The 18,809-nt window shown below is 40.1% G+C and overlaps 1 protein-coding gene across 2 annotated transcripts; it reads right to left on the reverse strand.

The window, feature by feature from the left end:
• Positions 1-16,475: 16,475 nt before the first annotated feature.
• dap1b (death associated protein 1b) lies at positions 16,476-18,593 on the reverse strand. 2 transcript variants are annotated; one of them, XM_069663287.1, is made up of 4 exons: positions 18,442-18,593; positions 17,285-17,381; positions 17,101-17,164; positions 16,476-17,019 (listed from the first exon to the last, which is right to left on the reverse strand). In XM_069663287.1, exons 1-4 carry the CDS (start codon positions 18,509-18,511, stop codon positions 16,903-16,905), a joined length of 348 nt encoding a protein of 115 aa, XP_069519388.1. In that variant the 5' UTR covers positions 18,512-18,593; the 3' UTR covers positions 16,476-16,902. The 2 variants fall into 2 exon arrangements, with proteins under 2 accessions (XP_069519388.1, XP_069519387.1); XM_069663286.1 differs by having other exon boundaries at positions 17,101-17,167.
• Between the last annotated feature and the right edge of the window lie 216 nt (positions 18,594-18,809).

Here is an 18,809-nt window from a genome sequence, read left to right on the forward strand (position 1 = left end):
GTGTTCCCATCATTGCTGATCGGAGCCGAGCCGATAATTACCCGTGTCAACTGCAGAGTAATTTAACCCGGGTCTGAATGGCCATTGTAGTCTTCTTCACTAAGCAAAAAAGCTGGGTGTTAGCGGGTTTTTTGACCAGTGGGAAAGGGGCTAAAGAGAGGTGATGAGGCAAAATTATTGGCCATATATATTCAGGGAAAAGCTGCAGATCATGGGTTAATGACACACTTAAGTGCAAACTTCTGATTTAGCATGGCTTTTGTGCTTTCATCTCAACTTTCCCTTCACTTTACTCCTTTCAGGCTTCACATTCTGAATCCTTACTATGAAGTTTCCATGATTTTATGAGCACTGGCAAAAAAAAGATGATCAGAAGTGTTTATACATCTGCCTCTTAAACAGTATTTGTGTGTAAGCCTTTGGGGTCTGGAGGTATTTGTTCCATAAAACCTAACGTTCTGTTTATTCTCCTGATCTTCCACATACCTGAATCTTTCTTGCTCCCCTTGCCTCCATCTCTGTTCTTCTTCAGCACAGCCTTAAACATGGTGAGATTCTTGGAATCCTCTTTGTAGGGCCCCTGGGAAAAAGGAAACCAAAAGAAAAATCAGTCGCTTACTGCCACGCAGAGACAACAGAAATTCATGTATTGCAGTGCATGCAAAACCATGGAATTATTCCAACAACAACAACAGATCTCTTTCTATTCATGGGATAGGACAGAGGCCATTTCCTCAATTCACCTGCAAGAAGGAAACACCTAATCCTACTCATCTTTTTTTTTTACCCAGAACTATGTAAACAATACAAAATGTCCTCCAAAAGCTAACATTGCAAAGGCAAAACAGTGTACATCCGCATTTCATACTGCTGAGCTGGCACCCGCCTGAGAGTTTTCCCACAGCACTCCCAATCCTGCAGGTCATCAGTGGAGGGGCGCATGGAAAGAATGCTCTAATATTTAAACAGAAAAGGACAAGTTCTGCTATCTTGTTATGCAGGAAAACACTCTGTCAAATACCCAGAATTCCACATGTAATTGATGCTATGAGGCTGAACTTGGGTGTTTGCAACTGCTTTCTATGGGTTTTGCCGAGTTGGTGTGCATTTTGAATCCTCAGAGTTAAATGGTAGAAAATGAACTCAAGTCCAGGCAGCAGATTCCTGGATGTGCTTGTTTACTTTGGGATTATTTATAGTTTTATGTTGCTGGACAATGGTAAAAACCAATCTAACTAAACACAGCAGCAGCTACAACAGTTAATTGTGTGGGAGTTTTGGTTTCTAACCCTCTAAAGACATTGTAGTCTGCTACAGGGTACGCTACTGTATTATTAGCAGCAGAGAAATCTATCCAATGAAGAGAAAAGAATGTTTTCAACCAAATAAGGGTATGCTTTCTGCAAACAAAACACACAGTCCTTGCAGAAGCCAGGCTCTTAATACCTAGGTCCTCTTTCTGCTGCAGTAAGAGAGGCTATCGATCCGCCCCATTTCATCCTTTATGGTGTCAGGAGAAACATTGTGAGGCAGAGCATCCACTGAATCGGTTAGGGGAGGTGGAGGTATAGGGGGGGGGAAATCCCTGATGAGCTTCTACATCTCAGCTCAACCTTGACTGGTCAAAAAAGCTTTGAACCTTCATGGGGTTTCACTCAGCCAAGCCAAACTCTAAATCATGATTTTAAATGCTGTTTCAAGGTAGCACATGAATACTGCATCTGTGTTCGTTTTGAAGCAGGCAGGAAAACACTAGGCTACATCTAGCGGAATCAATCCACCATCCTTTCTCTTGAGATTAATGTACAGTCCTAGTTTCTCCAGAAAATAACTGATTTCATTGGAGAAAAAAAACTCAGGCACTACCACAATCAGATTAGCTAACTATGGTGCTGCCTTTGTCAAGCAGCAGCTTGTCTCTTAACTCAAAGCTACTCAAAAAGTCAAGTGCCTTGATCTTGCCTTTGAGACACTTGATCTTGAGTATAAGGCTTTCAGAACAATAATGATTAAAGTTCAAATGAAATCAAAGAGATGCTTTATACATGACAAATGTCTTGCACAGATTGTTACATATAACCAACAAATATAACAGTAGTAACTCATAATAGTACAAACAAAATTCATGATCCATTATGCGTTTAGTTTTTGCGTTAAATCATTTTTATGTGCGTCCCCCTTGACCCAGAGGACCTATAAGCTAGCTAGTGATTATTGGTTGCCACTGTGTTTGAATGTTGTCTCCTTCAGCGCTCTTGGCTACCGAAAACGCCACTATCAATATCAGCAACAAGGCCCCTACCTAGCTTCCTGGTTTTAAAGGAAACCCATACAAGCAGAATCAAACAGCAACTGTTCAATGGGAACTTTGAGAGTCCCAATTGACTTAAGTAGCCTGATCCATCGCACTGAAATCTGGGCCCAAGTCAGCCCACTTGGAAACATCCCATCTTTGGATTTCACCAAGCCTATTAAATGTTAAACTTGTGGCAGTTACTAGAGTCAGCTGAAAGCTGCCTCGCTGTGCTGTTTAGCTACTCATGACACATCCACTTGCTTTTGGGCAGCTCAAAACTAATTTCCTGCAGCCCTTGTCTTCCAAGATTATATTTCTCAATGATTAAAACAGCGTCTGAGCTAGAAGAAAAGGGTCTCATACACATTCTTTGATTTAATACTACTTTCACACAGGCATACAGTATCATTACACAGGATAAACATAGACATTACTCAAAGTTACAGGTCTGAGAGGGCTACTCTAAAGGCTACAAATGTCTTTCATGTTCTTGTATAATCCAAATAACAATGTGCACAGCAACAACCAGTTATGACTATCAAGCAGAGCAACTTTTAAGTAAGTTGTAGCTTTTACTGCTAACTAAATCAAACTTAGCATGTTCTCAGGCTGCTGCCAGCAAGTCACAGAGCAGTTCTACAACTCTGGTGATGTCATTTTATGATGCTAACAAGTCACAGTGAGGTGAGACAGGACCTAAAATACCTCAGATTCAAATGTAAACAACTAGCATATGCCACCTAGAAGTTAAACAACCACATCTAGTAACATCCGTTTATAAAAACTACTACACAACAAGTATGTGAGTAAGATTTTGATTAAAATATTGATCAAAATACAGTCAGGGGAATTTAATGTCAAGCACAAAGCTGGAACTGGATCCTGTTTCAAGCTCAAGAATGCGCAGGTGTCTGAACCTAATCCTTGGGTGCTTATAATCCTGATAACAAAGAGCATGACAGCAAGGCAAGTACCAGGTGTGCAGCAGGAGAGCATAGTTTAATTTGTTAGCCTTGTCAGTGTAACTGCTGAGTGCGGCGTGGGAGCTAGCTGCTCATCTCAACAGTAACAATAAACATCACCCAGGTTAACCCAAAGGAAAGGAGAAACGCCCTCTTGAAGCTCCGAAAGCCAACATGACAAATTCCTTCCATCTCCCCTCCCCCATCACAGTCACCAGATGCACACAACCAGTGCCCACTGTGGGAGTGAGACACCACTTGTTAAGTCATCATCTACAGTCGTCACTCTTTAGCCTGAGGAGGTATGACTACATCAGCCATTTTTATCCAAAGTGAGGTAATTCAGCCCTGAATATTACTTGAATGAAAACCAAACACGTGACAGTGTTGTCAGTATAACCGATTTAACAGTGAGATCATAACTTGCAGTGGATTTTAAATACACTAAGAATATAGAGACAGATACATTCTTGCCAACTGAATAGACAGCTGTTGCACTAGATTGCAATAGTCACAGATAAAGATGACGTTATCGTACAGATGTCTGGAAGAGGTGCAACAACATTTTTCCATCAGTCACCAGATACCTTGAAGGTACATTAAGTAATAGTTAGTAGCTCCTTGCACATATTAACCATAAAATATAACTAAAAAGTATAAGTGAGGTTTTGCAGGTGTTGCCTTTTAAAAGGTCAGAACATGTGTGTATATGTTGTTAGGTCCCACGCCCTCTGAACCACTGACTGTGTGCTATGCAGCTTTGTCGCTCCAAAACTATAGCAAACATTGTTGCAGAATTTAAACTATATATAAAATGTCATTGTCTTATACGCAAGGAACCTCTGTTGTGGTAACAAACACAAATCACTTAAGATCGCAAGCGGGTGAATGCTTTTGATGCAACACTGCATCTGACATTTGAAGCTGTCATTTTACAAACACCAAGTGTAGCTATACCATGAAATAACAGCTTTTATAATAGTGGGTATCAGTTACTTTAAAGTAAGAATTACTCTAAATAACATGGTTACACAATGCGTTCATGCCTGCAGAGACAAGCCATTATACTTGATGAGTATCTTCATAAAGTCATGAGGACTATATGTGTTGATGGTGCCTAAGACTTCGGCTGTTTATTGGGGGTAGATTCCAGAGCGGTGGCCCCACGATTTACTTCAAACACAGCTACGCTTAAGCTGTAGTCGGGATATAATTGTGACCTTTCTATGAAAGTCTCCTCAGAGAGGAGCTATGGACTGCATGGTATGCAGCAAGACGGGCATCGAGATTCCTCAAGCCCTCAAAGTCAGGTCCATCCTGAGTGCTTTTAAGCTGTGTTTGGATATCAGCCTCAAAGCATGGGGCCTTACAAGGGGCCTCTCGATATTAAAACAGAGCAGTGAAATTCCCACAGTGTCTCACAGGTCTTTGTGGACACACACTGGCTGAATGGACCAAAAAGACTCTTAATAATGACATTTGCTTCGTGCAAGACAACTCAAGAATAAGCAGAACCCCGAGAGAAACAGCAGATTATTGTGCTTATGGTACTACCTCTTTATTTATCTCACAAAACCAACTTGTGTTCTCTAAAGTCCTCAACAGGCTTCAAGAGGCTCAAGGCAACAACAGCAATAATCACCAAAGACCCTATCAGTGTTTTGGGCAATAATATGTAGTATAAAGGATACCCCCCACTGCTAGCATTGTCCACCTGGCATATGTCAGCTGTATGACCTTCACACGTGGACCGTCTGTTACAGCTCAAGGCAACAATGAAAAGAACTTCTATCTAGGATACAATGCCGAGACAGTTTCCTTTCACACAAGAGAAATTGGAAACCAAGGTGTTTAAGGGGTGCCTCGGGTTATCAACATGTATGTTTTTCCAGGTCACTCCTGGCTTGATAGAGTTCAAATCCATGCAGGCTGTGAGGGAGAAAAGATCCTCACCTGCACAATGCTGGTGTGACATGTGGCTAATGGGGCCATGTAGCTATACCACAGTCACCTGAGAAGTTGGCTATATATGGAACGGAAATGGGATTGTTTGACCCAATTGCCTCTGGCGGGGAAGCATTTCACATACAGTTAGAACCTGCTTTGTCCTCGGTTAGATGGAACACAATAGAGTGCACCCTTAAGCTCAGATCAGCTCCACCACTTCTCCAAGATTGCAGTTATTTTCCACCCTGTGCGTTCATCTCTTGTTTAAACGCCCCGCCAGCTCCTTTCCTCGTCTGATTCTACATGAATGATCACTCTCAGATTTCCGCCCTGTTCTCATAGCAACATGGGAATTCTCACCACTGGCTGACCTTCACGTTGGTTTATCAAACACCGCCTAGAAGTGATCGGATATTTTAAGATCCTCCTGTGAACTCCATAATTATCTGTTCTTTTGTTGTGCGTTCAGTGAGTGCAGGAAACAGGCCCGGCCTGGACGGTGAGTTCAAGTGGTCGATAAACAATAGGAAGTTGGCTAACAAAACTTTGAGGGAGGAAGTGTTGGGAGTAGGTACGGAGGACGGCACAGTCTCTGTGTCGGCCATTGTAAGCAAAGGTTGTTATTCACACTAACATGAGTGGAAGGGAAATAACAATAGAACAGACATTTTTTTGTCACTAGTCTACCGGTTTGACTCAAGGGCTTCCTGAGCTGCCCTCCACCTTCTAACCAATGAGAGGAGGCCTTTATCCTATAATGGGCAGAAAAATATTTAATAGTTGTTCAGCCACAGCTGCAAAAGAATATGCATTTAACACTGTGTTGGTAAAGTCTAATGAAGGCAATTGAGTGTACAGCACAAGTCTTTCATTCTTTTAGGGAACCTTTGAATTTAAATTAGCGGCATGTGTAAGCAATACAGGACGTCTGGCAAACAGCCCCCTGATGCTTGAGTTTTATTTTGGGGGCTTTTTTGCCTTTAATTGACAGGACAGCTGAAGATAGACAGGAAATAGAGAGTGGGGGATGACATGCACCAAATGATCGGCAGACTGGGAGTCGAACCTGCGATCACTGCGGCGAGGACTATGGCCTCCGTACATGGGGCGCCCGCTCTACCAACTGAGCTAAACCAGCGCCCCGATGCCTGAGTTTTCAAAGTAATATGAGAAAGATAACAGAGCTCAAAGGAGGCCAAAGTATCTGACCTAAATTGTCCACAATCTTAGAAACACATGCCATATGCTTATTGCCTCAAGTAACATGCCTCAAGGCCTTAGAAATGACTATTCCACAACATTCAGCAAAGCTAACTCCAACCAGAGCCACAGGGGCCTTAAGAATGTACTACCTTGGAAGCAGTAACATGGTTCCTGCAGTTGAAATGCAGAGTTCCTAGAGAGGTTGTTGCTTCTACAAAAGTTCCTGCACAGATGAACATGTAGCTGGCTAATTTGAGAATATAAGACATTCCAGGGGCAAACTATTTAAAATTAAATGATGAGAAAAGAGGCTGATATTCACCTGCAGACAGCTCGGATTATTGACCTTTACCGTGTGGGAATTTACATCGTCTTCATCACAGACGCTGGCATTTTAAAGTTGTAGCTTGGGGCAAGGCCAGCTAGTTTCTTAGCGAGGAGGCCGAGCCACATGGCTCAGTGTGAAATTAAAAAGGATAACAAGTCTGATCTACTCATTACAATGCCATGGGAAAAGCACTTTCATTTTGGGAAGATTGACTCTCCCTCTGAGGCCACTTGTCCTTGATCTTCTAATATGACTGATGAATAACTCCAGACACCGGCTACATGCTGGCTCAGCAGTGACAACAGGAAAACCTTTGTCTTTTTTTATCCCTGCAGTGTTTCTGCAGAAGTGTCTGTGCATGTTTCAGAGGGCGATCATTGCTCTAAATTTACAGTTACACCCCGGGCTCTGGAAACTGCCTAAACCTGAACTAAGGTGTAGGAATCAGTCAAAATGAAATAAATATCACACTTTCACTGCTGCACAGATTAAATTCAAACATATAACCTACATAAATTCAGCGTGACAGCACAGTGTAACGTGGATTTATGGATGAGTTATGGATGCCTTCCAAGCTTTTATAAATCAGTTTCTTTGCTGTCATATTTGTTTGAAGTCTTTCCACAGTAATTACACACCGACTACCCCCCTTTTTCTGTCATCATCATCAGCCAGCAACAGATCTAACTGCACGCTGAGTAACAACAATCATCTCATCAAATCCACAGTCATTAACTCCTGCTATCACTGCTGATTAAACTTTATCACTCTATTACCAATTTGCAGAAGCAATCAAGTAAGTGTTAATGAACATCTGGAGAAGGAATAAATAAAGCCAGACCACTGTTGCTTACACTCAGTTTGACATTTGCCTCCCAGTGAGCCTGGTATTTGATTACGGGTAAAACATTAACAAGTGGTGTTTAAAGTCTACAGGAAGTTCCTGCAAACACTTTGTAGGTCAGAGAGTCACATAAAAATGAATCAGCATCCTCGATGATTTGAGATTTATAGGATTCCAGCAAAATGGAGGACTTTTATACACATTTAATGAAACACTGTGCCAAGTGAGTAAGCCAGGATTTCAGCCAGTGGACATTCAACAGGTCTGCAGACCAAAGAGCACTTTACAGATAAGATGCCATTATCACTTGTCAACTTTGAGTACAGGTTTATTCTTAGCCTGTCACTCTTAAGCTTCACTGAGTGGACTTAGAAGATCTTTGAGTGAATTTAAGAAAGTGAATATCACAGCAAATTAATTGATGTGGACTTTTTATGTCATAACTGCACATCAGGGGGACTACTGGCCTTAATCAGACGCAGTTATAGCCAACACAGATAAAAATAGACATATCTGCCAGAGACAAATGCAAATAAGATTTGTCTTTAAGTGCATTGACAGGTGAGAATCTAGTAATCTAAGATCCCCCAGTACCAACGTATGCCCTCAAAAGACTTTGAGAATTGCTTGATGGCTTTGCTCATTGGAGAAACCCACAATGCCTAAGTGTGGTGGTGTTACGATGATGATGTCGCTATATTTTTAGCGAGGAAAAACTCTTTTTTAAATCAAAAACCACAGGAAGAAAGTCACATTCATACAGGGATCGAAGGCCTTGAATTCGCTTGCATTAGGGCATAAAGTTAAAGTCATCCTATTCAATGGCATTTAAGAGAATCTGAATCCAAATCAGAATCTGTCTGTGTGCAGAAAGATAAATACACATTTAATGCAGAAACAGAAGGCTTTTTTCCTCAGCTGTCAAAGCTAAAATAACTATTAAACAGTGAAAAGAACAGTAATCTGCTTTACCATTTTTCCAAATCTACAAAATACTGACAAAATGAATGCCTTATAAAATACCTAGTCACAATCTACATTTCACAATCTTGGTATGTCTGAGGCGCTCTGTATCTCTACATCTCTGCATTTCTCTGTCGGTCTCTGGGGCTTTCAAAAAAGGCTTGACAAAAATGTAAATCAGTAACAGCTGTTACCAAGAAACACTTCCAAACACACACGTGCTGCTGAATGATATGCACATGCAAGAGAGCGCGCCCATATGCACATGCATAGAGCTTGCTCACCTTGACTTTCAACTCATACCACAGAAAACTTCCAGTTTTATGTTGAATTAATTATTTGTATAAACATTATCAGTAATGTAAAAAGGTAACTGAATATGCATGAATGTCATTCTGTAACGTCTAGATGACTTGAGGTGGAGATGTGGTAATTAAGTGGTTAAGGCAAGAATTGTGATGCAGATTGTCACGAGCCTTTAAGAAACTTCAGCTAATCCAATGACACAATGCAACTTTGCCAGCAGGCCTGTGTATGATCCTTCATCCCAATGCTGAAAATGCAACATTATTTCTTAACCTGATGGTAACAGTGACATGACAACTGAGCTTTGTTACAGTTCCAGGAGCTCAGGGGTAAATGCTTCAGCTATAACACATTTATTTCAAAACATGCCATAAAGCCACCTCAGTGATTTTTCATTGGGAAAATGCCCTTGCCATGATATCAGCATTACATGCCACCCAAAGACCTACCAGAGTCTTGACTGTTAACTTTTATATGAGCCCTAACAACTAAATCAAAAAAGGAAAATGCAGAGGAGTTAATTTCCTACAAGCACCTGAAGAGTGTCATGGGGCATTACATTGGTGCTTATATTTGTGGTCAGGCTTAGCTTGTGGTATCAAGTTTCCTGGATTCCCAAATCCAAAAAAACCCACACTACAGCATTGAGGATTTATTTAAGAGCTATCTTGGTCAGGCAGTATGCTGACTTGAGGTCCTGAACCCAACAAATCTCTAAAATTATGTATTTCCTATTGGAACCATGTGCTTCGCCAATCAGTAGCCTCTTTCAAAAGTACAAAATCATCATGAACAGCTCAGTGTGTGCTGTCTGTCAGGTCACTGGCTCCAATAACTTTCCCTCCTCAGCCATAACAATGTGACTCTGATGCCAGCATCTGTTACTGGCCAACTGGCTGGGGACCATGGGAACCGGGCTCTGAGAGACTGGGAGGCAGACCCTTGTGGCTCTTTCAATAAGACGAGTGCTCTGTAGTGCAAACATCTCATAACCCTGCAGTCGGTAGACAATTGGGGTAGGTCTAGCCGTGGTGTAGAGGCATGCAAATTCACGGTAATAGTTCCATAATGAGCGTAAAATTGCCTGAAATCATGTTAGAAAGTTCATTTTGACTCTCTCCAGGCTAACTTGCAGACAGCATGAGTGTCAGCAGTAAAGCCTGTTATACCTGTTGGGTTAAAAAAGGAAAATCAACATTGTATTGGAATGGAATTGCCCTTGAAGCTACATTAAGACAAGCCCCTCTGCAGGGGAAACAGCAAATATTGTGGCAGGTTCTGTCAGGGAAAAAACGCCAAGAGGTTATGAGCTTATGAAGACTTCATCATACTTTTTCAAAGAGCACACCGAATCGATGACTTCATGTTCACACAATGATCAAAGCTGCATCCTGACATTTACAAGCTTTTCCTCAGAAGGGGAAAACAGAGCTTTGATTTTCAAGGCACCTGGCAGACTTACAAGGGGATTCCTACACTGAAAACTTGCTGAAAACAGCAAACAGCATATAAAGCCAGTGGTCAAACATCAATGACTCAATCTATGTGGGCGGAAAAGATTACAATCCTACTTTAGCCTTAAGCCTGCTGCTATATCTGGTTTTGGGTTCTGGTTTGAAAACCACCGCATCCAATCACAAAACTACAGACTAGCATTAGCATCAAACAAGACCACACAGTTATAAGAAAAGTAATGAACCTTTCTTTGGAAAACATCTGCATCATAGTCAGGAGGATGTAACTTTACACTTAGTATTAAGGAACTTTAAAATAATCCATCTCAGAGATGTTAATGTGTTAATGTTCTGAGGCTGCAACAATGCTTTAATTATTAATTAACCTTTAAATCTGTGGTTCTCAACTGGTGGGTCGGGACCCAAAAGTAGATCGCGGGTTTCAGTGGGTGGCGGATACAGTTTGGGAAAAAAATAAATTGTCACTGTAATCTTTTTATTTTGAAGGACTATGATGTGCTTGCAGCAGTAGTGTAGTTTATTCACACTCTATGTATCCACTGATTGGTTAATTCCAGCTAAAGTTAGATTTAAAGGCTGCTGATTGAATGAACTGTGGATGGAATGCTGCCTGCTGGTTATTTTGGTTGGCTATTATACTGTTGTATTTTGTGATGTTGACATACGGTGATGTTTGGTTCTGTCTCAGGTCCAAACTGCACCATTTGTCATTAAATAAATTTGAGTGGTTGAAAAATTTCAGAAATTTGGGTCGTAATTTGTCATTTAGGAGGTGGTGGTGGGTCCCGAAGCTAGACCTGTTGCGAACCACTGCTTTAAATGACTTTTAATCTACATTTGACTCAGTATTTAGTCTAGATTATTCCGGATATCTTCAAATTGCTTGTTTTGTTCAACCAAGACTCCAAAACTCAAGGACATAGTAGCACTCAAACCCTAACCCTAAATTAGAAAATTAGCTACATTTGACACCATAAGGTTACTTTTTAAAGTAGTTTACTATATTTTATAGACTAGTGTGTAAGTCACAAATCACACTAGTAACCTAAATGCAGCAAATACCAATAAATTTAGCAAAATAGGTACATTTTAGTGGTTAACCCTCCAATATCCATGGCAAGAAGACATGTGGGTTTTAATGGCAGGGCCATTAAAACAGAATCATAAAATAAAAGTGAAACAAAGACGGTCAACTTATATGAATTGCTTTTAACATATTCACTGTGACGTGTGTCCCGTTAGCCCCCAGTTAACACAAAACCAACCGGAAACATGACCTACCTGAAAAGTTCAATTAAACTTTACATTAGCTAAATTAAGCTAGCAAGTGAGTTTGTTGCCAGGACAACTAGCTTGAGTAACGGTTAAAAGTTAACGTACGTAAAAAGCGACTAATTCAACTTTACGTTGGGTTAATTAAGGTAGCAACTGAGTTTGTTGCCAGGACAACTAGCTTGAGTAACGGTTAAAAGTTAACGTACGTAAAAGGCGACAGAAAATAAGTCGAACAAAGAGGCTAAATAAACGTAAATAGCTTTAAGGTTAAACACACTGCTGTCATTCCCGTTGGTTTTGACGGCTGCGCAAGGGGCATGTCCCGACATTCCTCCCTACAAACTGCCGCTAAAGTCTGGAACAACTTCTCCTACTTTTCTGAACCGGTGAACCGACGCCCCCGGGATAAATATGTCGACACAACCAGCTGGTAAGTATTTCTTAAAAGTCTTACCTGATAAATGTCATGGATATTAAAGTACCCAAAAAAAGTTTTCCCAGTCTTCCAGCAGCGTATCTCCACACAAACTCAGTCCCCACTTGATTCACCAAGGTAGGTTACGGGACGCCGGGCTCCTCCTCCGCCTCCTCCACGCATGAGGTCATCTGGAAGGGAGGCTCATCAACAGAGGGCAGGGAACCAAGACAACCTACCCCTCCTTCCTCCTCCTCTTTACATCCTCTTCCTCGTATGTCTGTGCATGCCTCATGGTTGTGACAGGATGCAAGAGATACAAGATACATGTGTGAGGACAATTGTAAACAAGAAAAGTCTCTCAAAGTATTAAATCATTACATATTTTCTTTACACAATTACCTGTTTAACTATGGTGCAGTGCTTTCAAGGAATTTTCAGCCATCAAACTAACTGCCTCAAAGGCTTGTCTCTATTATTTTCCCTGTGATTATTACCAGATTAGATTAATTTTCTTGAAATTTGTTACATTAAAGTTTTATATAGCAAATTATAGGTCTAAATACAGTTTTAAAGCTCTCATCCAACTGCCAGGATTTCTTTAGCCCAATTGTAGCCTCTATCCCACTTTTCGGCCCATCCAGTTGAGGCAGATGGCTGAACACCATGAGTCTGGTTCTGCTCGAGGTTTCTGCCTGTTAAAAGAAAGTATTTCCTTCTGCTTTGTTTGTGAAGTATCTTGAGATAACTTGGTTATGATTTGGCGCTACATAAATAAAAATTGATTGGTTAGTTAGTTGATAAATACTGGCATCAGCCCAATAGCACTAAGGTTTCCCAGCTTTCCACAATTAGGCATGCATTTGTTATTATTATATTTAATAAGTCTATTCCTCACTGTATTTAATTACATTTCACTGTGAATGTATCTTATGATTGCATTTGACAATAGGACTCTATTGATTGACTTTTGGTGGGTGGATTTTTTTTTTTATCTAACTTTGACTTCTTATACTTACCATATGTCTGAGGTTATTTGCTCTTCAGCTTAAGATTTAGCACACAAGACACGAAGCAGCTCATAAAACATGATGTATCGCTACATTAAACTATCCAAGGGTAGATAAAAAAACATGGCACCACCTGGACTGTCTACAACATTAAAAAGCTGCTTTGCATCAAAGATTTATCACTATGAATGCGCTGAGTCTTTACAAGCACTTCTACTTCTGCTATTAAAACATTTAGCTGCTCATACTTTGGTACTTTACGTAACCTAAATACTGTTTTTAATGCAGGACTTGTAATGGCTTATTGTTATTTGGGATATTTCTATTTAAGTAAAGAATCTGAGCTTGTTTTTTCTACCGACACACAGCTGTAATTGATTAAAATCTGTGATAGTTGCTCTTTAAAGATATAATTCAGTAGCTTTGTGTATGCTGTCTAGTCTACTGTGGGCAATAAGTACTTATAATTGCAAGGCTCTGTGGACTGCTGGATGGTGAAGCTGGCACTACACTTTAGCCTACAGTGACATCATGAGGTAGGAATATTTTATGCAGCTTGTGCAACATTCACAAAGGAAATATTCAACAGAAGTATGATGTCATAAAACCATTGATTGTGTATTTTAAATTGTAGTTCTGTCGTATTTATTTCAGCAGTAATAATTATAGTAAACCTGCGTACATGTGGTGGTAAAAGTACATTTTAGGTCTGCATACCACATTTTTCCACCCCTCTGTGTGAGGCAGTGAACAGTCAGTGTGTAGTGTTTTCTCAGCAGTGCGGTGGGCGTCTCGGGGTCAGCGAGCCTCCTCAGATGGCCGAGGAACGGGCAGACACTGGCAGTGAAATGCAGCCCGTCTGCAAGTCAGAAGACCACCAACTGCTCCGCTTCTCAAACAGATCTGCAGAGGTCTCTGAACATCGCACACAGATGGTATCAAAGGCGTGTGTGAACAGCATGAGCATCAGAGAGAATTCAGGGTCGGCTTTGTGTTTACAAGGCTATCATCAAGTACTTTGTTGGTGGAGGAGCGAGCCGTTATTGTTTGTGGACTTTCTGATGCAAACATGAGGGCTGGTGTATGGACATACAACAACAGGGACAAACAGAGTTGCACGTTAACGATCGACCTGTTTAGGACTGAGGAAGTGACTGTTGCCACAGTTGCAGGAAAACTGATAGCTAACACACCAAAGCACTCATTGCAGTGTCAGTGTGTGCATATGTGTACTCTAACTGTACTTTATTTCTGAGGACCAAATGTATTGTGGGTTATGATGGCTTTTGTTATGTATCATAATGCTTTATAATAACACTGAAAAACACACATAACAATTTCTGATGCACCATATTTAAGGAATATCACATGAGAGGGAGTGATGTACTGAATATCATCATGGCTGTGATTCAGCTGATGGCACAAGGCCGCAGATAATCACAGCCGTGCTGATATTCAGTCAGTTCATCATGACCTCAAGTATGATATTGCAGTTATACGAGCAGGAAATAGTAGTAACAAGTAACAATCAATAACAGATTACTTTTTGCTCCACCAACTCAACTACTTCCACAACTTGACTGAAACTGGACTTTTGTTGCCAAACATTCTCCTGCACTCTGTGACTACAGGTCACCACAGGTCAGCTGTGTTTTATCATGTACATTATCTCAAGGTTTTAATTTATCATCAACCAGTGAAATAAGAGTCTGCTGTGTGATTCAGAGGTACCAGCATAATCAATCCAAACATACACGATCAGCAGTAATGTTAATTAACAGCTCTCAGAACACCTGGCTGAGGCGGAGTGATACACAGAGTGAAAAGTCCCAGTGATGTTCTACTCTATATCAGCACTCATGGAATGCCTCTCCTACTTTGAACTAACTGTTGTATAACAGTAATCATTAAGCATAATTGATGTGACCCATGATGACTCATAAGTTCAAATGTCTTATTGACGCTCTGGACCAGTTATAAACTAGAGGTTGACTGATGCTCTTATAAAACATTATGACTACCTATATTCGCCTATATCTACATCAATAATCAACTACAGTAAATAACCATAGCATCCTATATCGGTCCATGCAGCTTCATGAGTTATTATTGTTTTCATGCAAATAAATTAATCTATGCTGCAACATAATTGGATTATGTAAAACACCAAAATGCAAAGAATTACAGTTAGATTTAGTTAGTTTTACAAATGGTATCTTAAGCTATAAAACCTTTATGATATATTTTTATATATCTTTTAAAGTACATTAAGTCAAGCTGGAGTTTTTTTTACCATTAGATAAAGAAATGAGTTGGAGTGTTTAACAAACCATCTCTAACTGTATGCACTCGCTGTATTAGGGTTTATATCTTAAGATTGATTAAAAAATAGTATTGGTTAAATTTTGTTTTGCAGTTTTTTAAAAGAAAAAACAGCTAGATAACCTATAAAAAAGATGACATGGTTTAATCTAACAATATCATCCTTTACTGTTACTTACAATGTAAAGAAAAGGTTCTTGGGTTGCTTCAGTTTCAGCCTCTTGGTGTTGTGCACAATCTCACTTCGTGATGGCCTAACTGGAGCAGAGCCCTCGTTAATGTCATTAGGAACACCTGTGCTGTTGTTGCCGACAACCTAAAATGTGAAATAGACTAGATTAAATTAGAGGGGTTACAAAATAGCGTTGTCCAGATAGCTTTTACATTGTAAATCTTATTTTCTTTTTAGTTTGTAGATTTAAACCCATCAAAGTTTATTGTTCAGTGCAAACATGACATGACATAAAGCTGTAAAGTGAGCAGGCTAAGGAATGTGAAATGGAAACCAGCACACTGTTTATAATCTATCCATCTCCATTTCTTCCACCTCATTTACAATTCACCCCAGGCCTGTGTTCATGAAGAAGTCTGCAATCATAGATTAACCCAGAAAATGATTAGGAACCAAATAATCACCGGCCTATCTGCGCTACAGTAATTGTGATATAAAAAATATGCTGTATGTGTGTTTTGTATGGGTTTACTTTTAAACAAGTGCTAAGAGAAAGGCTGTTGTTGATGCTACATGTTGTTTGAGTTATTTGCCCTTAAGCAATGTCATGCAGTCTGTTTTTTGTTGACTGACATGACCTAGCGAGCCTTTATGGGAAATTCCCATGAGTTCAGTCTGACGCACAAGGATCATGTAAAGAAACCTTTAGTTCAAAAGCGTTACTTAACATTATCCCTTTAGCAACATAGCCGTTTTAAATAATAAAATAAAGCTAAATACAAAGTATAAATGTGAATAATGCTTGAAATGTTATGAAGGTTGTAAAAATTAGTCGTGCAACTTTGTTTTGTGACGTACAGCGAGATCCTCTACACCTATAAACAGCTTAATGTTGCCATCTAGTGGCATCTATGGCGTACTGCAGAAGAAAAAGAAATACGGCGATCCACAATCTAGTTTTACCATGCAATATTTTTTTTATTAAATCTACTAAGTGCCAAGCATTACATAGTGAAGATTCCACTGGAAAAAAACAGTCCCAAATACCTAACTTTACAACCCCCTCCCCTCACGTTTAACATACCCAAAACCCATCTGTTTAACATCAGCCGGTAAACAACTACAACACTTCTCACAACACGTTAGAAAAGGCATATTAAATGCTGGTTTAAAGAATTCTCACAAAGAAGCACAGCCTGAAAAAGCTCATTTTCTCTTTCTAGAAAGTAAATACGGAGCTCGATGAAAGCTTCCTCTCCATCAACACTGACACTTCACAGACAACCTGTCAGTCCCCCCCCTTATGTGTCTAACACTTCATGTTTGTCTTTCACAGTTGACTTAACAGAATTCCCTCAGGGGCGTATTTTGAGACGCGTGTTGTTCACTGCTTCCTCGGCTGCTGGATGAAAAAGGTCCGGGGTGAGTGGGGCTTCTCCACTGCAGGCCGCACCTTGCTGTGCCTCACGCTCACAGGTGTCTCTGGAAAGTCGTGGCTCAACTGCAAAACAACAGGCAGTTTATTACCCACAAGGCTCTGCGGCGAGAAGACACTGTTTAAAGAGGAAATGTTTTTATTTACCTTGTCAAGAGTTCCTGCCAGAAGAATGCTGACTTGTTGCATCCTGTTGGAGGTGGCCAGGGATCTGCTGCAAGAGCACAAGAGTTTTACTTTACTTAAAGCCAACATCTTTAAAGCCAAATTTAAAATCTTACGGTTTAAGGCATCATTTGTAATATGTTGTAGATGCAGACCGTACTCTTACCTCACTTTATCAGCCCTCTTTGAGTCCTTCTCAGGATTCCCATGGGTGCCACTCTCTTCAAAGCCTTTCTTGGCGACCCGTTTACCTCCAGCCTTCACTATTGACCAAAAGAAGAAGTAATTCTTAATGTATGTTACTTTAAATAAACAGCTGGAAAAAGTAGTATGTGCCTTTGTTTGGCAGAATTTCTTTAATATGGATTAACCTAATCCTCCAAACAACAATCTTTAGACTATAAAGTGCAGCAAAAAAGTTGAACATAAAGTTGCAGTACACTTTTGCAGTTAAAAATAAAGCAGGTGATTGTTTTTCTGTAACTGGAGTTTAAATTTGGGGCGTGGCCTGTGTCTTTCCATTCTGGGGTCAGGGTCTGGGATTAATCTGAGATTTTACAAAGGATTAAAGCAGTAAAAAAAACAAAAAAAACATTTGCATAACATAAAAACAATTTTATTTTATCTGATTTTAAACACTATTAGGGAAAAAATTTGGCTAATAAAACAATCCCCTAAATCATGTCCACACTTAAGCCAAAGCCAGTGATTTGGAGTCACAAAAATTTACTTTGCTTAATTTTAAGGGTCACAAGAGAAAAAGATTTGGAACAAATGTTCTAAGTGCGTATATATATATATAAAAAAGGCTTTTTAATACTTTAAGCACTTCCCTGTAAATCTTGCGACGCTCACTCAGAGACGAAAAAACATTTAAGTTACATGCAAAAAGGTGGCAGGTAATTTGAGAAAAATATAGCCAGTTTGCTTCTCTGAAAAGACTGTTTCATTTCCAGGATTTTGCATGCATTCAAATGTTTCCACGTGATGGTTTATTCAGCTAGAACACGGTGTGACTTTCAGTAGCGGCCTGCATCAGAGGGGGAAAAGGCGTGTGAGTGAATCAGAGCTGCAAACGCTTGAGGCGATGGATGCAAGCAGCGTTATCACACAAATCCGAAAATGTATTCATTTCTTCCTGTGCGGTTAAAATGTAGCATCCTGCGTTTCATTACGGTACAAAAAAAGCACAGAAAACACCTAGTAACTCTGGTTCTGCGCGGCTCTGTGCACGCGTCGAGCAGTGCAAAACAACATCGCTTTGTTTGAGTAGTGCAAGATTTAAACTAAGCAATAAAAGGTCTGCGCAAATAAAAGCTTTACCTGCTGGGGGGTGACCAGCTTTCAGCAGATGAGCATCCCTCGCTCCAGATTTGTTGAGTTGTTGCACCATTTTTCAAAGTTTCCGTAGATAAGCAAAGAAAGCACCAAACTCTTCCTAATCCTAACGCCCACTTCGATGTTTTTATGCTCAAACAGCGATGACGTAGTGCTGCGTGGCGACAGGAAGCCCGCACTCAGAGACGCCCGTTTGTTTTTTTCAATGATTATGAGCTTTTTACTATAAATTAGGTGAAACTGAAACAGCGACACTGTGTTTGAATATTATGATTTTCTAAAAACGTTTATGTATCCGTACAACAATTTTAATTGCATGCTTAGGTTTCTTTTAAGGACTCTTATTTTGAAAA

This window comes from Semicossyphus pulcher, unplaced genomic scaffold (genome assembly GCF_022749685.1).
Source record: "Semicossyphus pulcher isolate SPU_LCO1_2020_fin unplaced genomic scaffold, fSemPul1.0.p SCAF_15, whole genome shotgun sequence".
Lineage (NCBI taxonomy): Eukaryota > Metazoa > Chordata > Actinopteri > Labriformes > Labridae > Semicossyphus > Semicossyphus pulcher.

Bases quoted from the DNA above. Each gene is read 5' to 3' on its own strand.
- dap1b (XM_069663286.1), bottom strand. From the start codon at position 18,511: ATGGTGCAACAACTCAACAAATCTGGAGCGAGGGATGCTCATCTGCTG. The intron at 17,168-17,284 runs GTAAGAGTACGG...GTGCTCTTGCAG, and splicing joins AAGAGGGCTGATAAAGTGAG to CAGATCCCTGGCCACCTCCA. The intron at 17,020-17,100 runs GTAAATAAAAAC...GTTGTTTTGCAG, and splicing joins TGGCAGGAACTCTTGACAAG to TTGAGCCACGACTTTCCAGA.